Here is a 25355-nt window from a genome sequence, read left to right as displayed (position 1 = left end):
TGGACTCGAACGCCACCTCCTCTTTATGGGATTTCCTACACTGCAGTACCAGGAAGATTATAAACCACGTTTCCTGGGCTCCCTTCCAGCCACACTTCTGGATGTGAGTTGGATTCTGCTAACTGCAGAGCCTGGAGAGGCGCCCTGATCCTGCCAGCAGTACCACTGGTCCTCAGGCCATCCTGGTAACCGGGCGAGGAACGCCTGGAGCAGTGAACCCTGAACAAGAGGTAATCACCACTCTGCGGTGTTTTTCATGTTGTTTCATGTGCCCCCCGGGATGCCACCCACCCTTAAGTATGCTCTGAGTCTTCCAGAGATGGGGACGAAGGAAAAAGGGGTTTAGCTCACACCACGAGGCTGGCTGAAATGTCTGCGTTCACCCTGAGGTTGACGTTCTCAGGCCAGAAAAGGCCCTGTGGCAGCTCCTGGGTGGCTGATGAGTGTAGATATTCCCCAGTGCTCTTCTCAGGAAGCCCTTGGCCTGTCCATGTTACAAAGTCAATCACCTTTCTGGGGGATGTTACAAATGCTTTCCCATAGGCCTTCCTCATGCAGGCCAAGCAAATCCTACTGTCACGGCTCAGGTCAAAGGCCAGGCCCCACTTCTACCTCGTTTTTCTCGATAAACATCACATCCCTCTTTCAAATTGGGTCTTGAACCCTCCACACCCTTGCGGGCTTATGAAAGCAATTTTAACAAGTCTACAGACCGTCAAATGTAAGTTCACATTGCTATTCGCGATGGTAGAAAATGTAACACACGTGTTCCACCAACACCACTCCCTCTAAATACCGATGTCAGTTGAGGTGTTTGTGTGGGTCCACCTGAAGCTGTCTCCTTGCCCTCCCTCCGCTCTCCTGTGCACCTGGAGCTTGGCCTCCACGGGCTTCCGGTCCCCCTCCCCCACCTGCCGCAGGACCCGCTCCCTAAACCTGCTTTCAGTCGAATTTGACAAAGCTTCACTGGTTATCCCATCTACATCTCATCTTAACGAGACAAAACAACCCCAAAATGACAACATAAAGGAATAAGTGTGGACAGTCATACGATGGGGCATTAGACAGCCATTAAAGTAAAAGGTCACAGAATTCTGAAGAGTATTAGGATGTGCTTGAGATGTAAAGTTGGGGTAAACCGCACATACAGCATCATCTCAACTATGTACATTTACAAAGACTAGGAAGAAGTAAGGGTGGTCATTTAAGGGCAGCGGAATGATCGGTTTTGTTTTCTCCTTTACTTTTTTATATTTTACAATGGGCTCTATAAAAAAAAAAGCCTGGGCGAATAAAAGGGACATTGCTCTGTGCCGCCACCTGCTGGCGGATCTAGGAACAGCAGGCTGGATAAAGTGTTGCTCCCCCCGCCCCGCAACAGCAGAGCTCTCATTTTCCGAGTGTGAGCTTTGTGCTTTCTTTTCCATGTTGCAATCCCTTTTCTACTTTTGTCTTGTAAATACTTTCTTGTATAACTTTTTTTGGTAATGTGTGTTGGGTCCCAGCTATTTTCAAATGACAGCAATTCTTTGTATCCCTTCCGGCTTCTGCTCTGACCTCTCACGTGGATCAGCTGCGCTCTCGGAAGGACCGGCCACGGTCTCTGGACGTGGGTCATGGATGAGGCGCTGGGAACCCTGGTGAAGGTGGCGGCCAGCATCGGCGGTCAGCGCCCTTGGTCACATCAGAGCCCCGACGGCTGTGCGGGGAATGCATCTGAGGGGGCGCAGGAGGAGAACTTGGGCTGTGGCAGCAGCGGTCTGGATGCGAAGCCTGAACCAGGGAGTCACCGTAAGGATGGAGCTGACCAGACTGGCCGGGCCTCCTGTAGAAGGAAGGGACCCAGGGAGGCGGGATGAAGGGCGGTGTCACAGCTCAGACAGCAGGCGCAGAATGAATGTACACAGTTTGGGGGAGGCTAGGGTTTTTTGGGTTTTTGTTTTTTTTTTTACAATTTTTTACTTTATATTAGGGTATAATTGATTTACAATTTTTAAAAAAAATTTTTTATTTTGGGGGAGGCTAGGTTTTGAGCAAGTTGAGTGTGGGGCAGCCTTGGGACATCCATGCAAAAACGTACAGCTGGCAGCAGAGGGCCAGGGCTGGAGGGACTCAACGGTCAGGGGGCAGTGAGATGAGTGGATGAGATGGGTGGAGGCACACTCGGCACAGGGACAGTGCTGAGCGGGGACAGAAGCATGTATGGGATAGGCCCTGACAGAGGCGCTCACGACAGAGACGGAAAAGGAAGGTCAGAAAGGAAAACCCAGAAGCGTGTTGTCGGAGGTGACAAGAAATGAGCTTCCGGAAGGTGGGAGTGATTGATAATTGAACTGAAAGGATCAGTAACATGAGGGCTAAAGGCACGTTACTTGATTTGGCAATTGGGTCCCGGTGACCTAAGAGCAGCAGTGAGGAAGCTGGGCGGCAGGGGATGGCAGGGGCCAGCAGTGCCCATGAACTGGGAACCAAGCACAGGCTCTTCTCTAAGGAGGTCGGGATGAGAAAGGATGCTTGAGATGGAGGATAATTAGGAGGGGCTGGCCCTTGTAAGAGCCAGGGAGGGAACAAGACTGGCCAGGAAAGGCACTCAGCACAGCATCCAGGACACAGTAAGTGCTCAAGAAACAGAAGTTATCGTTCACTCGTTGGCTATTTCATGATCTACAACCTTACCATGTGCCAGGCATTGTTCTGGGCCCTGTATATATAGTGAGTGAGCAAGAGACACAAAAACCCTGGCCAAGGAGCTTACATTCTCGTGGGGGAGACAGACAACAGAGAAAATAAATAACTCAAGACAGCTGGTATATTCCACAGTGGTAAATGCTACGGAGAAAACATGAACTAAGGGAAGAAGATATAAAATGTTGAAGGAGGGAACGAAATTCTAGATCTGGTGGCCACGGAAGGGCCCCACTTTTAACACCCAAAGGAAGTGAGAAAAGTACCTATAATTAGGAAGTGAGGGAATACTACTAATGATCACCACCACTGTCATTAGCATTCTCAATATATTACTACTGCGGTAATAGGTTGTAATTATATCATCACCGCTATCTTTGCCACAACGTATGTTACTATCATCACTGCCCTCTCTGGCTCTCGAGCAGCTTTGGCAGCAGCATCCAGCAGCCCTGTCCACGCTACAGGGGCGTTTTCAATGGAGAGCCGTGTACTGGAGAACCAAGCGTAACCCGACAGACCATCATCACGGTGAGTGTGTAAGGCAGAGGCACAGCTCGGGTGGGAACACACCTGTGTGCAGTCACTGCGAAGAAAAAGCTGCTTCACGTGTGTGTTAAGGGGAGAAGGGCAGCCCCAGACCGGTCTTTCTGTCCCACCTGCAAGTAGGGATGCACGTAACAGGCCATCCTCAGACCCAAAGGCAGGGACATGAAGACATCTCTGGAGCAACAGGAAACGGTTAACTGCAGCTGGAGAAGGTGCAGATGGAGACAGTGTGTGACTCAGAGGTCCCAGTCGTGTTTCTACCAGCACATTTATCTGGTTGTTAGGGATAAAAATCAGCCAGCACCACCTGGGAATAACAGAGAACTGGACATTCCTACTATTTGCCCAGCCTGGCACGATGCTGAGAATGGGGGTGAGGGTGTGTGATGAGTTCTTACCAGATGACACTGAACGAGGGGACTGTGTCTTGCTTGTGACTGATGAGAACGCTTTTTTAACAGATTGACTTGGACTAATAATTATTATTTGCATATAAAGAAAAGAAGAAAAGGAAAAGAAACAGGAAAAGAATCCAAATGCCTGAGGACTCATCCTTTCTTCAATCTGTTTAAGTTGCTACAAAATTTTTCAAAGTTACAATGTCGAGTGCTTCACTTCTGGACAGCCCCAAGCTTCCGTGGGCAGGTGGTAGGTGGGACAGGAAATGTGACCTGTGGGACAAACCCCATTTTTCAAATGAGGTCGTGGAAAGGCTTTGTAAATATCTTCAATGCATTTTGAGATGCCTTTATTATCCAAAGGGAGCCAATACAGAACTTGTCATTAAAAAAATAATAACCTCAAGATTAAAACATTATAGCTCAAGGAGCAGTGCTTGGACTATAGAAACGTTTCCATTCCTTGTAAATGTCTATGTAAACAGATCCCAGCATTTCCTTCCAGGCTTTGAAGCCAAAAGTTAAACCATTGCAATGCCAATGAAAAGCCCATGAAAGAAGAAAGTATACAGGCCAATTATGTTTTACCTCTCAAGGCAGTAGGAACTTGCTATATTCTAAATATTATTATCATGGCCTCACCACACACTCTTGATTATAAAACATTTCACACACATACATAACAGTATGTACACTGTATTTTCATGCTTCTCTAAGGATTCCAGACACCGACTTCATCAACATCATCTGACTCCACTGGAAGGGCAGAAAAAGTGAATCAGAGATTATGGAAAGATTCCGGTCGTGTGGTGTGCAATCATACAGCCAGGAGACAGACGCCTCATCCCTGGGGAAGCCGCCACCAAAGCGGGGAGTGCAGGAGAGGGAGGGCAGAAAACACTGGCTACTCGCCCATTTCACTGCATCTGCAAACAGATTCAAGCAGCAGGATGTGGATTACTGTTTTCCTCTGGAAACGCCCTCAGCTGTTGGCGCTGTGGTTGAAGCACTGAAGGACATCCGGACTCCGTGTGAGCTGCTGAGCCAGGGCGCCCGTCACGTCCAGAGAGTCCCCGAGCCCAGAGCACAGGAGGAACTTGACGCAGGCCGCGTGCTGCCCCGTGCAGGCCAGGTGCAGGGCTGGGTGGGGACAGAGGCACCCAGCTCAGTGCATCAGCTACAGCAGTACTGACTGGGGAGCAGGACGCCCCTGATAAAAACACTGACTCTTTCAACTGCACAGATTTCATAGTTCCATATTCTTCCCTATGAGTTTGCCTATTCTGGATCAAAACATTTTTCCTTTTAACCTGACTTGGTCACAAATGGTTTTAAAAGTAACAAAACCAATTGGAGAGAATTTGAGAGACTTGTCTAAAACAACAAAGTAAGTTAATGAGAAATAGGAGACTTTAAATAGTACAGAAGACATTTTCAAAGTTTTGTGAATTCTCTGTGTAAGTAAAAATATCACCATGAGTAAGAATGACGTAACAGAAAGAAAAACTGCTGACTCATCTTCCCATTCTGGTTAGAAACTGGCGCTGAGGGTTTCTGATGTGCTGTGAGCCATGATCCTGGGTCCTGCTCCCCTGTCGTTAGGAGAAAGTTTGTGTCCTGGGACTTAGTGACCTTCCTCTGCAGCCCTGGAGTGAATTGTGAAGCATCACAAGGTCCTACTTAACCCTTGCAAGATGGACACTGGTGCACAGAGTGCTACTGAGAAGCTTTATTCTAAAGTCCAAGTCTAAGGAATTAGCTCTGAAAATATCTTTCTGAGCCCGAAATCTAAAAAATTATAGTGATTAAGGTTTTAAAATACATTCCGTAGAGAGAAGACCTATGAAGAGTCTATGTAACACCTGGGGAGCTGGTGTGATCATGGATTAAGATAGAAAGTGCTTTGATTTCACATACGTTGTGTGGTTTAAAATAATCAAAACAACAACAGTAATACCAGCAGCAGTAAGGAGTAGTAGTCATCATCGTTACCATGGTAACAGCAGTAGTTCTATAGCTTTGCAAATGGAGGAGGTGCTTTTTTAAGGAAAAGTTGCTGAGCTACTAGAGGAATAATATTAAAAGTGATGATTTTAACATAGAAGTCCATTGTTTACATTCAGTTTACTATAATAATTTTCAAAGCACGTGTAAAATGAGGTCGTACCTGATCGATTTCTTTCGTCCTTGGCGTTGATGTCGGCACCCAAGGACAAGAGTGTCTGGATTGTGCTTATGTGTCCTTCCTGAGAGTTGAAATAAACGTGTTACCACTGTAATGACAACAAAAGCAAGCCTTAAACACAAACTCTAATGCACATTAGGTGCTTTTTCCAAAATACTCGACTGCTGAAACTGAATTTTCATATCCAAAGGAAGGCTCGTCACATTACTCTCGAACTTCAGCATAAATCATTGAAGATGTAGGTGACGCTTAGTTATTAGAATACAGATGATCAATTTTGTAGCCAAATCACTGACCACTATGGTTGGGTTTCCCTCAGTGTAAGGAGTATAAATCTTGTGATTTACTCAGAAAGCACAATTCTAAATCTCCCAAGCAAACACACTCTTTGCTAAATCTTTAGGGGAGAAATAAACTGGAAAAGAGCGTAACCTCCCCTGGATGGGATTATTATCACAGCTGGCATTGTCCTTTGTGAAGCAATCGATATACCTTTGTCCAGCCAGTTAGCCTGTCAGTACCTGCTGAGACTGAAACCAAGGCTGCAGGTTCAATCTTCCCACTCGCTTTTATCCCCGTGGCCATAGACCATGCTCTTAGCCCACCCTCAACTGTATACCCACGTTCTCAAAGGGGGAACACAGGCAGGGGAGTGCAGTTCACCAGAAAAATGTTTATTCCTGTTGCTAGGAAAACAAGTAAAGGCAGGCGGCCAATAATATTAAAGATAGTGGCTACTTTTCTAGCGAAAACTTTTGTGTGTCTTCAATACTTCATACATCAGAGAGCCCAGTAAATGCAATTCCCTTTTCTTACTTAAAGAAATCTTCTGAAATCCAGTAAAAGGATAAGGAACTAGGAATTTCATACGATGGATTTTTATGGCTTCAAATAACATTATTCCTGAAAACAAAAAAGGGCAGGAGGGAACACAGAGCCCAGACATTACATGGAGTAAAGGGCTCTTCTCAGTTTTTACCCAGAAACAAATAAAGGCAGGTTTCTATTTAAAGGGCCACAGGGCTTTAGAATCATGACCATTTTAAGAGTATGTCATGGGCAATTTCTTTTTTCCATAGAGATCGAGCAAAAGAACCACGACTACAGGGTTACTCATCAACAGAGTTAGGCAAGCCTCAGGAAGCAGGAACACTGTTCTGGAAAGAAACAAACCTTAGCTGCGTAGTGAAGTGCTGTGAGGCGGGTGGAGGCTGCTCTCACATCTACGTTGATGCCAAGCTCAGAGACCAAGAATTGGACGGCCTCATTCTGCCCAGTGACTGCTGCCCGGTGGATGGCCTGGGCCCCCAGGGAGTCCTCAGCAGAAACGCAAGCCTAGAGGTTGGGAGAGACATGAACAAAAGTAAGGAGCAGAGATACCTGGGTCCATGGACTTCTGACATTTTGGCAAAACTCTGTGGTCTACGTACATTTTCCTGGGCACATGATACATACAAAGCTTTTGTCAGATTCTCAAAGGACGCTCTAACCAAAAAGAATGGTTAAGATTCAACGCTGTAGGCTAAAGTGCCAAACAAATAGAGTTACTGGGGAGAGTCTGTTGTTATTATTATTACGAAACAACTACTACTTATTGAATACTTATTTTGCTAACTGCTTTATGTACATTATGTTATGTAATCCTTATAGTAACCCTGTTTTACAAATGGAAACACTGCTGCTTAAAGAGGTAAAGGGGACCTCAGAGGGGGGGATGTGGCAGAGCTGAGATTTGAACCCATGATCTGAACAACAATGCTTCCTGTTTATCCCATGATCTAAAACTTGTAGGAAGAACTAAAGGGATAAAACCAAACCATTTCTATACCTTGTGTTTTTCGAGGAGCAGCCTGGCTACGTCGATGTGTCCACACTGGATGGCGTCCATGAAGGGTGTGAGGCCACACTTGTCTCTGCAGTCCGGTTCATACTGGCACCTAGAGCCCAAACACAAAGTAACAGCTGGGAACAGTCACCGCTTCAAACCCAATGGTGCTGACTCCTGACCACCTGCCTTATAGATGATCCATGAGAACCTGGAGTGCTTGCCCTCCTTCCCCACCTCAGTATGTGTACCGAGCTCTTCGACAGCAGGTTGGTTTCCCCAGCAAACCCTCTCCTCCTCTAAGCTTCTTGTCACATTTTAGGGACCGTGATCTCTCCAGCTTCTCATGCAGAACATTGAAGTCACCCCTCATCCCTCATAGCCAATCTATTACCAAAACCTCTCGATTCTACATCCAAAATATTAAACAAAACTGTATCCTTGTCTCCATCTTTGTCTTCACCCCTTAAGACCAAGTCAACAGGGACCTCCCTGGTGGCGCAGTGGTTAGGAATCCGCCTGCCAAGGCAGGGGACACGGGTGCGAGCCCTGGTCTGGGAAGATCCCACCTGCCACGGAGCAACTAAGCCTGTGTGCCACAACTACTGAAGCCCATGTGCCACAACTACTGAAGCCCATGCGCCTAGAGCCCATGCTCCACAACAAGAGAAGCCACCGCAATGAGAAGCCCACGCAAGAGGGATATATGTATATGTATAGCTGATTCACTGTGTTACAAAGCAGAAACTAACACACCATTGTAAAGCAATTATACTCCAATAAAGATGTTAAAAAAAAAAAAAAAGCCCTCACACCACAACTAAGAATAGCCCCTGCTTGCTGCAACTAGAGAAAAGCCCATGTGCAGCAACCAAGACCCAATGCAGCCGGGAAAAAGAAAAAAGAAAAAAAAAAAGACCAAGTCAACAGGCAACAGCCTCCTACCCATTTTTCTCTCTTTGGTTCCGGCCCAGCCATTCTGCTCTCACCACTAACAGAGTAATCTTTTCACCATGTAATTTGGGTACAGCCTCTCCTGGTTAAAAGCTTTAACTACTTCCCAACCACAAAGGACAAAGCCTAAAACCTCAACATGACCTCCCATGGTCAGGATTATGTGGCATCCACTCACTTCTCCGGGATCCTGGGGCCCCTCCTCCCTGTGCTTAAGGTGACCCCCCCTTCTGTCCGGTCCCACAGCCTATCTGTCCTCCTTCTTCTGTTCATATTGCTTCATGGTCCTACCTCCTTCCATTCCTACCCGTCTTCCCTTCTCCCCAGTCCTCCCTTCTTCCGTTCCTACCTTCCTCGTGATCACACCTGTCTCCCCTTCCTCTCGGCCCTACCTCGCACCTGTCCCATCTTCTTCTGTTCCTACCTTCAACGGTCCTGCCTGTCCCACCTCCTTCTGCTCCCCTGGGTGCCAGGCTCTTTGCTGCCTTTGCACTTGCTGGTCCCCTCTGCTTGGAACATCCTAATGCCATTCTTCACCTGGCCACTCCAAGGCATCCTTCAAATCTCAGCTTCAGGAGGACCTCAGAGGCCCATCTTCTCCCCCAGATCTACAGGACGACCCCTGCTCCCGCACAGCATTGTGGACTTTCCCTTTGTAGTATCATCACCATTTGAAATTTTATGACATTTCTGTGATTGTGTGTCTATACTTGGCTTCCACACTAGCCTGCAGGCTGTTAGGGAAAGAACTGTGTTAACTGCTTATCACCCAGTGCTTAATACACACAGGAGGTGCTTAGAAAACATCTGTTGAATGAAGGAAGGAGTATTTATGACTGCAGGTATACAGTCCCAACACGTAGGAGGCAAGCCCTACACAGTGATGCTTTCGGGGCACTACATTAGGCCTCCTCCTCTTCACTCATCGTCTCCTAGGTAACCACTTCCATCCTATGGATTCAATCGTCACTTCCATGTTGACGAGGCCCACTCCTGTATCTCAGCCCACACCTCTCTTCTGGGCTAAAATCTGTGTCTAACTGCCCGCTGGATGTCTCTGCCTGGGTGTCTCACAGGTACATGTGACTCAACATGCCCGAAAGTGACACTGCCAGCTTCTCCCCAAGCCTGCCCCTCCTCCCCAGGTGTCATCTACCTCGGCAGGTGGCACCAGCACAGCACCAGCTGCTTAAACAAGACACCTGGCCATCATCCTGGACTCGTCCTTCTCCCTCATTCCGTTTGTCCCTTTATTCACCGAGATCTGGTGATTCTACCTCTCAAGTGTCTCCAGACCTTTCTCTTCACCCTATAGTCAGCATCGTGGTCCAGCCACCACCATCTCTCCCGTTCAACTGCAACAGCCGCCGGACTGCGTTCACAGCACCCACGCTTGCTCCCCCTCCAATCCATTCTGTTTTGCAACCGGGGGATCTTTGAAAAATGAAAATCTCTTATTATTCAGTGGTATCTTATACGCTTAGCACAAGATCTGGAACCCTCAGATGGTGCCCAGTGTCCCACTGGTCCTGAATCGCCCTTCCTCTGCAGCCTCCCCGTCACTCTTGGGACACAGCAAGTGCCTATCTTCTTTTGGTCTCTTCTGTGCACTGTGTTTGTCCCCGGCCCTGAGCATTCACGGTACTGTCACCTCTGCCTGGAATGCCCCCTCCACCCTGCCCCCATTTTCAGCCTCCTCCAGGTCATAGCATCAGTGTCACTGGGGCCGAGATCTCTCACCCCTAGGCCACGTCCCATGCTGTTGTGGGGACCTCGCAATTCTCTGTAATGCCCATCAGACTCACACGACGTGGGCAGCGTCCAACTTCCCTGCCCGTCTGTGAGTTCCATGGGTTGGGGGGGAAAGTGCATTATTTTGTTGCTGTGGTAGCCCCTGCGCCTGGTACAGTGAGTGCCGAGTGAGTATATGAATGTCTATTGAATGAACAGATAAAAGGCCAATGTTTCCCCAGGTTTGTTAGCTATTTTTGTTTCACCTTCTTTATCTGCTTAAGTCCTTTGTTCATGTCTGTTTTGGTACCTTAGATTCTTTATGAACATTTTGTCTGAGCTCTGATATTATGCAGCACTGATATTAACTGTCAATTAGCAAATATTTTCCTTAATCTACTGTTTTGTTCTTACCTCTGAAGAAGCACCTCTACTGCCTCTGAACAGCCATGCATTGCTGGGTGGAGAGAGTTGAGAATGAGAGCTTTTTAGCACAAAAATAAAATGCTTCTTCCCTCCTGGCACCTCTCTGTACCCCATCCCTCTAGCTGTAACTTCCAGGAAAGAGTATTAAGTTAGGTACACTGCCACCGCCCCAGAAAAAGACAAATTTAGCTCGATGAGTGGTAAAGAGTGATGTTTTCACTTAACAGGTACAAGGCTCACACTTGATTATCTTGTCTTTATGAGACTCTGATGGCAAACATTCAATCTTAAACCTCCCTCCTCACTTTCGTGCTACAAATCCCTAGGACCAGTCAGTTTTTTCCCAAGAAATGTAAAACATTTTAAGAGTAATCCATGACAAAATAACCAGGAATTTAATTCTCCTGCTAGAAATAACTATCCTCTATAATAAAGATTTCGAGGGAGTTCCCTGGTGGCCTAGTGGTTAGGATTGCGAGCTTTCTCTGCTCTAACCCGGGTTCAATCCCTGGTCGGGGAACTGAGATCCCACAAGCCACACGGCGTGGCCAAAAAAAAAAAAAAAAAAAAAAGAAGAGATTTTGACTATCTACTCTCCACTATTTTGTGTGAATGACTGGGCACTGACTGTTTCTCCACAAGAGCAGGGTAGTTCGTCAAACAATTCACGAGCAGAGAAGTTTTTCCACTCATGTGCAAAGTTTTATAAAGGATTCTTTAGTCCCTAACTGTGGCCAGAATAACTGTGTGCCTATCTCCTCAATTACATCATGTCACAGGTATTGATTTCAGAGAAGCTTAAAAGCCCTGTATTCTAATTCAATGTGGTATCCAGAGGGCTAAAGATTATGTTCTAAATGTCTTGACCTGGACTCTTGGTCTACTTAATGCCCCTTTTGTCTTATACCGTGGTGCTTTTGCTTTCAACTAAGATAATCTACAAATAAACAGTTCAGAGTTAAGGATAATTACTCCAAACAATGAAAATGGTAGTCCAGATTTATATTCAACATTGTCACTAGATAAGTCACATCCATTGAGCCCTGGTATTTAATTATAAGCACCTATATTTATTTAAATGGACAGTACCATAGTAGGTATTACTGAAGATACAAGGAAATAGTCCCCTTTCCTTTTGCTTTTAATAATAATAATGTCAAAATGGTTGTGAAATAGCAGCTGTAGCTGTCCGGTGCTCACTGCGTGTGGAGCACTGCACAGAGGGCCTTGCATGTGCCTTAATCCCTACGACCTTGTGATACGGGCATCATCATTATTATTATTTTGTGGCTGAGGAAACCTGCTCAAGAGACTAAGATCCTTGCCCAAGGTCAAAGACTTAGTAAGGAACAGAACCAGCCTACCATCTAACTGGAGAGGAGAAGACAAATGTATGTGAAAAGTCACCTAAAACAAGAAAGAAGAGCATGTTAAGGGCCCGGTGACACTGGTTTTAGAAACTAAGTGCCAAAATACCCCAAAGCTGCTCGTATGCCTTGCCATTTCCCCAACCCCTTGCTCCCTGGTGGGTGGCATCCTGCACAGCTCCAGGTCCTACCTGCCGTGTGCAGTGGGGTTCTCCCAATCTTGCTCTCTGTCTTCCAGGCAGCTGGGCAAACAGCGAGCAGGTACTGGAGGATCAGAGGGTCGCCTTCTCGGCTGGCAATGTGGAAACTGTTCCAGCCATCTTTGTTCTTCAGCAGTGGATTGGCGCCATGCTCCACGAGGTCCTGGACCACCTCAAGATTCTTCCTTGTGCAAGCCATCATCAGAGGAGTCCTAAGATCAATCGGGACAAGCTGTCAGACGGAAGGGCAGCTGAGGCATTAGAAGCACTCGACCAGGGCTTCAGAAAAACGCACACCCTTGGCAGAGACGGAAGACCTAGAGGACTCGGGAGTCTGGGAAGCAGGAAAACAGCTTTGGCTGGCAACTTCTCTGCCTGTCGTGAGGGCCCTGGGAGAATTAACAAGGGGAAAATGATTGTGATGTGGGCGCCCCTACAGGTGAGGAATACTGAGGAGGCAAAGTTGTTTCTGAACTAGTTTTTAGTATGGCACTGAATTGGAACAGAACTAGTCAAAATCACAGAGAGTTTGTGCTTAATGTTTGCATAAGAGGTACTCTGCTGGACTTATCCCATTCACCTCAATCAGTAACCGATAATTAAACTGTTCTGAAAAGGAGTTAAAACAGAGCAGATGACAAAGTGCCTTGCCGTAAGGAGCCTACATTGGTGGAGCAAATGAAACGGCGTGATTACAATAAGGTTCTGAACTGATGTGTGTCCACAACTATGGGACAGTGAACTACATCACTATCAACTCCTCTTCTCCCACATCAGTGATTTTGTGCTTCTGCCTTCTCATCTGCTATGACTCTCGGAAGCAGGGGCAGGTCTTGTTTACCTCCTGTCCCAGGGGCTGGCCCAGCTGAAGCTCAACATAACTACATGGGTCTCAGCCAGGATCTGTCCTCTGAGACTGCTTAGATATTACTTAATTACCAACACTATTTTGATTTTTTATTTTTGGTAATGTAGTAATGATAGTGAATGAGAAATCAAGAGGGAGACACCCAGATAAATGAAGGCTGGAATCTTCAAGAAGTGCTTCACAGAGGGAATGAATCCAGGGAAGGGACTTGAGAAAGCCAGCAAGGTGAGAACAGGCAAAAATGTCTCACTGTAACTGCATTTCCTAACCACACAATCAAATGAAACGTGTCCTTTTAACGGTTGTTTGGGAAGACTGTTTCCTTACCCATAGAACTGGATAAGCATAAGAAAATCAGTTTTGTGCTTAGTCACAGCCAAAGTGCAAACCTCAAAAAGTCACCAGGTCTATGCACCCCGCACCGCCATGCCAGTGGGCAAGATGCACTTTGTTTAGCTATCTGGCTGTCTGATGTGTTCCTTATTTATATCAGATCAGGAATCCCTTGTGGATTCATTCAGGAACTTCATTATGTTATGAATCTTCAGATGTTCATAACCTCTAAGGAGGTGGACAGACATAGTACTAAAAACGATGTGGATCTAACACAATGCAATTACTTTGTGTGATGGTTACAGGTGAGCATCGTTGACTGTGGAGGTGGTCATGCAAGGCTACACATGATAAAATCACACAGAGCACCCCCCGACGCACACATGTGTACGTATAACTGGTGAAATCCGAGTAAGTATACTGATTGTAGCAATTGTGGTTCCTTCTTCTTGTTACTTTACTGTGGCTGTTAACATGTTAACTTTGGGGGAAGATGGGAGAAAGGTGCATGGGACTTCTCCCATGTCTTTGCAAATTTCTGAGAACCTATAACTACGAATTTCAAAGTATAAAGTTAAAACAATGTCAGTGGTGAAGTAATCATTTAGCTACATGTTCCTAGAAGAACATCCCGCCCTGGGGCTCATGCTATACGTAGGACATATAGACAATTTGTAGTTTCCTTATATTCTATCTGATCATGTACTTTACTGTTCTCTGCTCTATCATGGGAGACAGTCTGGAACAGAAGATCGGAGCAGTTAACCCCATAAGGGTAGCAACAATGTTCTGCTCAATAGGGGAAGGCTGAGGGGCTATGGCGTGGAGGCCGACCAAGGAGCGGGAATCTACGATTCTGCGGGGAATGGTGAGGGTCTCTCCGCAAGTTCCGCCACCTACCAGTCGGCCTTCTTCAGGCAGTCGACCGCGGCCCCTCGGCCCAGCAGATACCGCACGCAGTCCCGGTGGCCCATGGAGGCAGCCTCGTGCAGAGGCCGCTTGTAGTCTCGGTTGGCGGCCTCGATGTCCAGGTCCCAGGCCTCGACCAGATAGGCCAGGATTTCCCGGCGGCCGTGGCGCGCGGCGCAATGCAGGAGGGTGTCCCTGGCCGGCCCCGCGCAGCCGGCGCCTCCCGCAGCCCGCAGCTCCTCCTGCAGGGCACACAGCCGGCCTTCCTGCACCAGCCGGCACAGCCGCCTTGGGTCCGCGGGCGCTGCCATGGCCCCTGGCTCCGCTCCCGGCCCGCCCCCGCCCCCCAAGGGCCCTCCTCGACCCTTCCCCCGGACGCCCCCGGCCTCGCCCTGCCGGCTCGGCCCCGGGCGGGCGCTCAGGTCTCCGGCTGACCACGCGCCCCGCTGGCCGCCGCGAACGCACGCTCGGAGGCTGCCGCCCGCGCTGGCTTCACTTTCCGGCGAATCATTAGGTGAACCGCGGGACCGCCGCTGCCGGTCCCAGTCACAAGCAGAGCGGACCTGCGGGGACGGGGCGGGGCCCGCGCGTCCCCGCCCACAGCCCCGCCCACCGCAGCATGCCCCGCCCACAGCCTCGGCCCCGCCCCACCCCAACTGCCGCAGCCCCTCAGTGGGTTCCCGAGCTCGGAGGAACTCTGGGAAAGTTTCTGCTCGCCTCTTCCGCCCTAGCGGAAGCACGGACGGGGCGGGGCCCGCTAGCGGTAGCCACCCCTTCTCCGGGTGCGCGTTTCGATTGGCCGCCAGAAGTCCGTAAGCACGCCCCCTCCGCACGCGCGTTTCAATTGGCCAGGGGCGCATTCCGTCAGCGCCGGCGGCGGGCTCTTCCCTGGGCTGCGGCGGGGGCGGAGCTGGTGGAGGAAGTCCGCGGCCTTCGCGGGCTCGCGCTGCCCGGGGGATGCTGGGACTGGGTGTCCGCGCGGCTCTGGCCCGGCGGCGGAGGCGGCGGCGGTGGCGGCGGCGGCGGGGCACCCGGTGTGGAGCGCCATAGTGCGTGAGGACGACGGCGTGGAAGGGGGCGCGGGCGGGCCCAGTCGTGTGGACACTGAACCTTTTGGTTCCTCAGCGGGTCCCGCCTCAGGGGTTCCGCGGGGGACTGGGGGCCGGGCGCGGACGCAGAGGGGCGCGGGCCGGCGGTGAGGGGCGCGGCGGGGCGCGGCGGGGCGCGCGCACTGGAGGCCGAGGCGCCCTGGGACGCGGGGGCGCGGCGCTGCTCGGCGGTGTGGGAGTCGCGGAGACGTGGCCTCCGCTGGGGGCAGCCAACGTTTCCTTTCCTTCTGCTCTGCTGTTTTGACCTTGGGCGAGTCATTTTATGGTATCCTTTTGCCTCTTTCGTTTGCAGTCGCCCTCCCCCTAACCTGAGTATTAAGAAAATTAAGGTGATGTGGGAGGGCCTTGAGCGGGTGGAGGGTACTTGAGGTCTGAGCAAGCTGTGTGGGGTGACGGGAGACGTGAGGGTAGGTGTTGAGTTCTTTACCCAATCTTACTGGATGCTCGTCATTTAACCCTTCTGGTGTTTTCAGTTCCTTTAGAGATAAAATGGGAGCAGCTGCTATTTGCCAGGCCTGGAGACAATTCTGCTTTACATCTTGTATTGTACTCTGGTTTACAAACCACTTTACATTAATTATCTCATCCGCAAACAACCCTGTAAGGAAGGCATCATGACAGGTGGGGAAATTGAGACCTAAAGAAGTTAGCGATTTTCCCACGGGAGTACGGCTAATAAAGACCTCTGGAAGGAAGGGTGGTAGCCCCTGGTGAGGGTCTGCTAGTGCTTGGTACTCTGCTCAAATAAATTAAGGGAGATAAAATGAAAAAGACCTCTAGTACGAAAACAAGCTCATTTTACTTGTGAGCGGATTGAATTTGGTTAACTGAGTGTAATATGGATAATCATCAGAGATAGAACCAAGTCCAGTATCAGCTTTGCCAAAGTTACTGTCCCCTTGTATTTTGCCACTTCCAAAAAAATGGAAGGTGTAAAAGTGCTTTGAAGCGCATCAAGTTTTAGGACATGCCAAGCATTGGTCTTAGCGCAGCTGTTGGTGTTGGTGCAAATGGAAGTTGAGGTATCTGGTAGTTTCACACTTTTTGTTGTTAATCCCCCTCCACATCCTCATTGCCAGTGACTCCACCTTCTCTTGCCTTACGCCTCCAGCTTCCTTGCTTTTAAAAACAAAACGTTTGCAGTATAGGACAGTATTTTAAATTCAGATGATTGGTTATTTAACTGGTATCCCACATGCAGTTCTGCCCCTGCTGCCTTCTTTAGGAGCTTATTTTGGTCTGCGTCCCCCTTTAGATAACTAGATGACAATGTATGTTAACCTGTCCACAGCCCCTGTGGTTCTCTGGAGCAAAAGTTTGGTGTAGAGCGGACAGATCTTGACAGTAAGCTAATAGATGGAGCTATACTAGGGTCTTATTAAGGTTTCCCAGTTGGTGTGCTCATTCCTTTTTGTGCAGGTGTTTGGAATTTGTGGTGTTCCCTGTAGTGACTCATTTCGCATGTGGCCTTCATTGGCATTGTGATTTGCTGCTTGGCTGTCCTCTTTCCTTTATCTTTTGTTGTGTTTCGTGGTTCCGGTGTCGTGATCATTTGACATGTTTTGTGACCTGTGAGTGTGTGAACACCAAACTTGGTATTGGACTTAGAACTCTAATTTCAGATTTGTTGTCATCCTCTTTCTCTGCTTGTCATTCCCCTCTATCCTTCCTAGGCTGATTTTATTTGAAGATTGAATGTGAATTCTGTCTTTGCCCATCTGTCAGTGGAATCATCTGCTCTTAGAGCATCTCACCAAAGCGTCTTGAATCTTATGTCTCCAGTTGTCACTCACAGACGTTTTGAGGACAAGTCTCATATCTCAGATTACCTCCCGGAGCTTAACCTGGCATGCTACAGATAATTTTAAAACAGAACAAACAGCCATTTTCAAAACTGAAAGCTTTCATTTTCCCTTCATTCCCGGAAGAAGTGATTAAAACGAAAACACGATTTCCCCTTTACTCTTTAATGTGGTTAATGATGTGATCATTGAGCTCTGGCTAGAAACGTCAGTTACCTGTTTTGTTTTTTCTCTTCCAGTCTCACCAGTCCAAAAAAACTTGTTAGGCTTCACTTTCCCCTTCTCCCTATTTTTGCTGCTGTTGCCCTTAGGCCTCGACCACCTCTTGCCTTGGTTGGTAAAGTGACTTTCTGCCTTGTTTTCTTGACAGTCTGCATGTTTACTCATCCTCTGCCTGCCTCCAGAGTTACCATTCTAATGTGTAAATTTGGTTGGTCATTGACCCTGCTAAGAAAAGCGAGATGATTCGCCGAATTGCCTACATGATAAAGTCCAAATTCCTTGGCATTATATTTAAGGACATTTATCCTCTGTGTTTCCAAATTCTTTTCCATCCTTTTCCACAATCCATGAGCCTCTTGTTCTAATGAAACCCGGCTTACCGGCATACCACTGGTGTGCTATTTCTCTGTGTTTCTGCACACACTGTTTCTTTTGCCTTCCCCGATCCTACTCATCTTGCAAGGCTGAACTCTTCATAAAGCCTTTTTCATCCTTCCTAACTGGTCACATTTCTTCATTTCATAAGTGCATTTGTGTAGCACTTATAGTGCCTTATGTATAGTAATTTGTGTGTGTTTTGAGAGCTGCCTTATGGACAGGTGACATCATTTGTTTTTGAATCCTCAGTGTCTCAAATAGCATTTGACCCCAGAGATGCCAAGAGAGGAAGCCCTCGTGGTGTTTATAATGAATCTGGGAAATCATAGATACTTAAAAGTGGTTGTGGGTTGAATTGACAGAAAAAAGGCTTTCAAATCTGTAAATTCTAGTCTGTAAGTAATGGTTATTTTCTTGTATTTCCGTTCTTCCCCTGTTCTTTCTTTTCCTTGCGAGAAACACGTAGAAAAGCTCTCGCCATCCTTGTTTGCTGTAATAAGTGAGTGCTCTTCCAAGGGAGGAGCAGGTGTTTGTGGGTGTGAGGGGACCTAAGTGAGGTTGGGCCTGCGAGCCTGGACCTTTGGGTTTGTAGGGAAGCAGGATGTAGTGCTGGCAGGGACCCAGCTCTGCACTGAGAGTGAGGACTTGGATGTTGTGTTTCCTTTCTGCCTTTGCTTCTTGTAGAGCTAATGGGGACAAAATATTTGGAAGTTTTTTCATTTTGAGTGTACAGTATTTTGTGATATTTTCCTTATGCTTGCTATTTTCTAAATACTTGCTATCTTTGGTTATGGTGTTCCACAGTGATTTCTAAAAAGGGACAGAGAAATTAAAGCTGAGGTTTTTAGAAGCTGCTTTGAATATTTCTGGTTGTGGAAGAGAGAATATTACCTTCTGTAGAAAGAACTCTGGCTTGAGGAGTCAGAAGACCTAAGTTCCATCACCTGAGCCCCAGTGTCATCCTGGCACAATTGCAGGATTGTGCAAGGATCAGATGAGAGTACGTGAAAGAACTTCCAAAAGCTGTGAAGCACGTTGGACCTATAATAGAGTGTAGGATTTCAAAGCCAAAGAAGACAACCTCATCTTCTTCAGAGGGAAGTGCCGTAGTTGTGCATTTGTTCTTTTAATGCATTCATTTCATTAATATTTATGGAGCAGTGAGTGTTGGGTGCTGGGGCCGAGTGCCTTGCTCCTCCCACCAGACTATAAAGCTTTCAGCCTAGGGGCAGAAGACATGTTAATACATGCTTAAACAATGATTAAGAAGACCTTAATGAAACATACTATAGGGACTCTCCTGGTGGTGCAGTGGTTAAGGATCCGCCTCCCAATTCAAGGGACACAGGTTTGAGCCCTGCTCTGGGAAAATCCCATATGCTGCAGAGCAGCTAAGCCCGTGCGCCACAACTACTGAGCCTGCGCTCTAGAGCCCATGAGCCACAACTGCTGAAGCCCGCAGGCCTAGAACTCATGCTCCACAACAAGAGAAACCACTGCGATGAGAAGCCTGTGCACCGCAACGAAGAGTAGACCCCGCTCACCGCAACTAGAGAAAGCCCGCGAGCAGCAACGAAGACCCAACGCAGCCAAATAAATTAATTAATTAAATAAATAAATTTAAAAAACCATACTATAGTAATAGTAATAATTTGTACATAAATGACTTATGTTAAATATAGTTGTACAGATAATTGTTGCAGGTCTCTCAGAGACATACAGGGTGGTTTTATTACTACAGAGTGCTGCCTGGGTTGAATGAATACTTTCTGTCGCACTGGAGTTGGGGACCAACACCGTTCATGTTGCTCAGATTGGGCTCTTAGTTCTCTCAGGGCACAGTTTGGCATGTGAAGTACCTGCTCCTGGTTAACGATGGGCCAGCAGTGGGCACCTTTGCTGTCTCACCAGAAACAAGAGGGTGTCCGCTTGATCTGCACGGAGTCCCTCGGAGAAGGGTGGGAGGCTTGTGGGGAGCTAACAGGACAAGGTTGGGTTTCTCTAGATTAGCAAAACCACCCAGCTGGGTTCTTGTTATGAGCTGTTTCTCCAGTCAGGCACCTGTGCTGGTGAGTTATCTTGATTTTTTTTTTTAATGGTTTTTTAATAATCTTTCCTTCCAGGAATTGTAGGCACTTACTATCTTCAGCTTGTCCATTTAGGTCTGTAACCTGTACATTTTGGAGGCCTTTTGTTTTTTCTTTTGTTTTTGTTTTTTTTGCGGTATGCGGGCCTCTCACAGCTGTGGCCTACGCCGTTGCGGAGCACAGGCTCAGTGGCCGTGGCCCATGGGCCCAGCCGCTCCGCGGCATGTGGGATCCTCCCAGACCGGAGCACGAACCCGCGTCCCCTGCATCGGCAGGCGGACCCCCAACCACTGCGCCATCAGGGAAGCCCTGTTTGTTTGTTTTAATTAATTAATTTAATTTATTTTTGGCTGTGTTGGGTCTTTGTTGCTGCGCACAGGCTTTTCTCTAGTTGTGGCGAGCGGGGACTGCTCTTTGTGGTGTGTGGGCTTCTCTTTGCAGTGGCTTCTTTTCATTGCGGAGCACGGGCTCTAGGCGCGCAGGCTTCAGTAGCTGTGGCACGTGGGCTCAGTAGTTGTGGCTTGCGGGCTCTAGAGCGCAGGCTCAGTAGTTGTGGCATACAGACTTAGTTGCTCTGTGGCATTTGGGATCTTCCCGGACTCGGGACCAAACCCATGTCCCCTGCACTGGCAGGCAGATTCTTAACCACTGTGCCACCAGGGAAGTCCTGGAAGCCTTTTGGTATAAATTATGATTAACAAATGTAGGGGAAGAAGGGAAGTGACTTGGTGTCAATTTCAAATGATCCTAGAATGGTTAGGGTAGGTGTGACTGCAGTAACAAACAGATCCAAACGTGTAATGACCTCACAATCCAAGCTCATTTCTCAATCCCATAACAGCCTCGGGTGGTTGCAGTTTTGTGTGTGTGTGTGTGTGTGAGTGAGTGAGCATTGTGCGGGAGGAGTGGTGCTCTTTAAAGCAGTTATCCGAGGACCCAGCCTGCTGGAGGGTCTTCCTTTTCGAATGTTTGGCCTCTAAGATTCTCTGGGGTCACCCTTCCCTTCTCTGGATGGGAGCAGAGGACGGAGGAAGGAGCAGGAGAGGCTTTTATGGGCCAGGCCTGGAAGAGGCGCACATCCTTCTACGCACATTCTGTGGGGCCTCCAGCTACCAGCACGATGGGGAAGCGTGGACCAGCCATGTGCCAAGGAGGAAGGGGACTGACAGTCTTCACCACGAAACCAGGAGCACTCCATTCTGCTTTGTGTGACTTGTTTTTTAAATTGTCTTGCAATCAAGAAGATGACAAAATGAAGCTAGGCGGATTACAACAGAATTGAGTCATAGCACGTACTTCTCATTCAATAAGCGTTGGAGTAAATAACTGTTATTTGCACAATGTCGTGCTAAGTGCTTTGAGGAAGAAGCTGATGAGACATGTTCCCTGCCTTTTCAGGGCTGGTGGTCTCATACAGGTTTAGTGATGATTGCTCCAGGAGGGCTGAGGAGAGTCTAATCTCCAGCAGTGTGCCTGACTGGGGGCGGGGGTGGGTGGGACAGATCATCATCAAGGTGAAGAGATCGGTGATTGACAGAGGGCCACACTCCAGGTGGTTGCCACTTCAGAGTGAGATGCAAGGCTGGGACCTGCACCTGCGGTCCGGTGAGGCGTCTCTGTGAGAGGACCATCACAGAAAAAGCAGCGTGGGAATGAGCAAAATTCTGTTTGACAAATGGTTTTCATACTTTTCCAGTGTTTTTCTTTCATCGCATCTGAGGGATGTGACACATTTCTGTTAGTTACTGTGGTAGAGTCTCCAAGGGTACAGATACCCACTGTGGCCTGGAGATGATTCCGCTGGGCCTCTGGGGCCTCACGTAGTTTGGTTGTCATCTCCCTCCGTCCCTTTAACGGTGCACGTTCCTCACCGACCACTTTAAGTTTGCTTCTTGAAGAAACGCGAGCAGCATCTAATAGTGCCCTTGGAGAGCGATGCAAAGGGCACCTACTGCTCAGAGGATGGAGGAGCAACACGAGGTTTGGGGACTCAGGGAAGCAAGAAGTAGCATTTGAGCATCTTTATTTTGATAAAGTTATATTTGAGCTGCTGGTTTAGAAGTATATTAACAAGAACAGAAGGTGGTTAGAATTTTACTATAGTAATTTTAAATAACTTCACAAGAACATTGGTGCTGTTAAAATGTAGGCATCTTTTAGGAGACTCAGCACGGTGTGGTCCATGTGTAATTCTGAGCTGCTGGGCTTTGTGAGCCTCTGCATGGGTGTCGCTAGGTACTTTCATCTGTCTTGTCTGGTTCAAACCACATGACTGTGGTGTTAACTCCACATGTTAGCTTGTCAGGGTCCTTGTTGTGATGAGAAGGGAACCAAGGCTGTTAGGGAGGAGGTCTCCCAGCTCCGGATCCGAGTGCATCACACGGCCTTTGACTTAAGTGCCTTGTTAACTCCGGAGACAGGTGCGGGGGCCCCAGCTCCCCATGCAGTGAATCACAGCACTTCATCTCTCAGAGACCTGAGAGGCAGAAAGAATAGTCTCGGTTTCTGACCTCTCACTGAAGTCAGAAAAGTAAGAACGTAAAAGTGCTAGCTCTGCCTCCCAGATGAGCAGTCAGGGCTGTGAGGACCATTCCAGATGGACAGTGTAGGCGGCTGTGCTGGTACCCAGAGGCCAGATGGCCCAGTGTGGGCACCTCTGTCCCCAGCTGCTAGCCTTTGCTCTGTGATGGCTTCATGCAGGACCACTCTGGGCTGTACCAGGACTCTGGAAGCAGAACGCTTCCTGCAGGTCTGTACCAGCGCCAAGGTCCTGGGTCATATGAATTTGAGGGTTTGATATTGTTAATCTTATTCGTTTGTGATTTTATCTATGGAACCTTCTTTAAATAAGATACTCTCTGTTGATAATTTTTCTAGACTGTTTCCAGTTTTAATTCTGGACACTGTATTTGCCAGCTTTGAAACAGTTGGGAATGTTTGAAGAGAAAGCAGAGATCAGTCTCATATCTGGGATCTACAGGGTTAGTGGGTTTATTGGCTGGAATTCTTCAACTGCTTCTGTAGTTGACCCAAGTGTGTTTGGAGCACCTGAATTAGGGGCCAGTATTCGTCAGTATAGTCGTTCCAGGGTTTCTGCAGGGAATTCGTTCCAGGACCCCCTATGGCACCAAAATCTGAGAGGGCTCAGGCCCCTCAGAGTCCACCCTGTGGACAGGGACCTGTGGATCCCACATCCACGGATTCAGCCAACCACAGGTGTTGGTGTTTTTCATCTGCGGTTGGTGGAACTCGCAGGTGTGGAACTCACGGATCCCAAGGGCCAACTCTGTTCTGCAAGGCCCATTGTAGCTTCCTTATGTCTTCTGCCAGTCAGCCCAGAGGTCCCCATTCAGACAAAATAGCAATTATGTTGTTGGCTTTGTAATATGAAGAATTTTGAGCAGAAGAGGTAAACTTTCGTGTCTTATTTTTAAAAAGAATAATCAGACTTCAAGCTTTTTTTTAATGTGGAAAATTTTCAAATTTATTGTTTTAACATAGAAAAACTGCACATTCATTTTTTCTGCCTCTGTAAGTATGAGGAATATGTTCAACAACAAAATAATTATAAAACCATTATAGTGGAGGGGATGTTTTCTGTTCATAATAAGTAATTAAGATATATGACTTGGCTTTTTTTTTTTAATTAATTAATTTATTTTTTGCTGCATTGGGTCTTTGCCGCTGTGTGCCGGCTTTCCCTAGTTGCGGCGAGCGGGGGCTACTCTTCGTTGCATTGCACAGGCTTCTCATTGCGGTGGCCTCTCCTGCTGCGGAGCACAGGCTCTAGGTGCGCGGGCTCAGTAGTTGTGGCGCATGGGCTTAGTTGCTTCGTGGCATGTGGGATCTTACCGGACCAGGGCTCGAACCCGTGTCCCCCGCACTGGCAGGCGGACTCCCAACCACTGCGACACCAGGGAAGTCCCTTGGCTTTTTAAAAGGTATTTTCAGTAATACAGAGTAGGCTGTAATTGGACTGCTGATATATTTCATGTCTTGCCATTAGGTGACATCTTTATAATTTGAAAGTTATTTCAATGTTTTATGCAAATCAGTCACATCTAAGCTTTGTTTAACACAATAAGCAGATGTGTATATTTGTGTAGGGTTTTATAGTTTAACAAGTCTTTTGGAGTGTGTTTTCTCATTTAATCATTGTAACGCCCCTGAGTCTTAGAGAAGCTAAGTGACCAGGGGTCCTCCGGCCACTATGTGGCCAGCTTAGGGCTCACACCCAGTTTTTTTCCTTTTAAGTTCACTGTCCCCTCACTATGTGACACTGCTTTTATCCGGCTGAACATTTTTTTTAAGTAAATTTATTTATTTATTTTTGGCTGCGTTGGGTCTTCGTTGCTGCATGTCGGCTTTTAGTTGCGGCGAGCGGGGGCCACTCTTTGTTGCGGTGCGCGGGCTTCTCATTGCGGTGGCTTCTCTTGTTGTGGAGCATGGGCTCCAGGCGCGTGGGCTTCAGTAGTTGTGGCTCATGGGCTCCAGAGCACAGCCTTAGTAGTTGTGGCACACAGGCTTAGCTGCTCCACGGCATGTGGGATCTTCCTGGACCGGGGCTTGAACAGATGTTCCCTGCATCGGCAGGTGGATTCTCAACCACTGCACCACGAGGGAAGCCTGGCTGAGCATATTTTAAAGTACTTCTTCATGACTTAAGAGTTATACCACTGCATTTTAACTCTGAATTCAGGTAGTGAAAAGGTCTCTAGCGTCCTTTCAGAGGGGCCTGTAGAACTATTTCTGTGTGTAGAAGTAATTTTTAAAAAGTCTTGAAATATCCATGAAGTTTTTTTAAACTTCCATTAAACCTTGAAAGAATAAACTGAAATTTGGAAGGATCATTTCTGAAGAAGCTAAGGGCTGAGGGGAGTTATTAAGTTTATAAACTGTATCAGATATACACAGTGGTGTCTTGGTTTCAGACGTTTTCAGGCTTACAGGAAATGTTGAGTGAGATTCTGGCATTTGATACTACAGTTTTTACTACAGTAAAAATACTGGAGTATTTTTAGCACCTGAAAATACAGTACTGGCAGGAACTGATTTCTCTGTTGACCATCTCCTGTAAAAGGTCACATTTTTATTTTTTTTAATTTATTTTTATTTATGTTATTTATTTTTGGCTGCGTTGGGTCTTTGTTGCTGTGCACGGGCTTTTTCTAGTTGTGGCGAGCAGGGGCTACTCTTCGTTGCGGTGCACGGGCTTCTCATTTCAGTGGCTTCTGTTGCTGCAGAGCACAGGCTCTAGGCACTGGGCTTCAGTAGTTGTGGCTCGCGGGCTCTGGAGTGCAGGGTCAGTAGTTGTGGCGCGTGGGCTT

The 25355-nt window shown here is 47.7% G+C and overlaps 2 protein-coding genes across 10 annotated transcripts in view; one reads left to right on the top strand and one right to left on the bottom strand.

The window, feature by feature from the left end:
* Positions 1-933: 933 nt before the first annotated feature.
* ANKRD16 (ankyrin repeat domain 16) lies at positions 934-14755 on the bottom strand. Of its 5 annotated transcripts, none has more exons than XM_032624239.1 (8): positions 14422-14755; positions 12312-12532; positions 10742-10784; positions 7646-7754; positions 6991-7152; positions 5800-5878; positions 3259-3437; positions 934-1825 (listed from the first exon to the last, which is right to left on the bottom strand). In XM_032624239.1, exons 1-8 carry the CDS (start codon positions 14739-14741, stop codon positions 1787-1789), a joined length of 1152 nt encoding a protein of 383 aa, XP_032480130.1. In that variant the 5' UTR covers positions 14742-14755; the 3' UTR covers positions 934-1786. The 5 variants fall into 5 exon arrangements, with proteins under 5 accessions (XP_032480130.1, XP_032480128.1, XP_032480127.1 ...); XM_032624237.1 differs by having other exon boundaries at positions 3345-3437; XM_032624236.1 differs by having other exon boundaries at positions 1694-3437.
* A 567-nt stretch (positions 14756-15322) lies between these two features.
* The window catches only part of FBH1 (F-box DNA helicase 1), a 46559-nt gene continuing 36526 nt past the window's right edge, over positions 15323-25355 (top strand). For 2 of the 5 annotated variants that reach the window (XM_032622176.1, XM_032622175.1), the window contains exon 1: positions 15324-15479. In XM_032622176.1, coding sequence (XP_032478067.1) covers position 15479 — 1 coding nt within the window. In that variant the 5' untranslated portion in view covers positions 15324-15478. Of the gene's footprint in view, positions 15480-15661; positions 15805-24551; positions 24728-25355 lie in introns of those variants that run through there. The other 3 variants (XM_032622178.1, XR_004348374.1, XM_032622177.1) reach the window with 3 other exon arrangements.

This window comes from Phocoena sinus, chromosome 2 (assembly GCF_008692025.1).
Source record: "Phocoena sinus isolate mPhoSin1 chromosome 2, mPhoSin1.pri, whole genome shotgun sequence".
Classification (NCBI taxonomy): Eukaryota; Metazoa; Chordata; class Mammalia; order Artiodactyla; family Phocoenidae; genus Phocoena; species Phocoena sinus.
The sequence above is the reverse complement of the archived record's forward strand: the minus strand, read 5'-3'. Positions and strand labels throughout refer to the sequence as shown.

Bases quoted from the DNA above. Each gene is read 5' to 3' on its own strand.
- ANKRD16 (XM_032624236.1), bottom strand. From the start codon at position 14,741: ATGGCAGCGCCCGCGGACCCAAGGCGGCTGTGCCGGCTGGTGCAGGAA. The intron at 7,755-10,741 runs GTAAGAACAAAA...TTTGGGCTCTAG, and splicing joins GTAGAGGTGCTTCTTCAGAG to GTGCCAGTATGAACCGGACT. The intron at 5,879-6,990 runs GTTTGTTTCTTT...TTCAACTCTCAG, and splicing joins CACTTCACTACGCAGCTAAG to GAAGGACACATAAGCACAAT.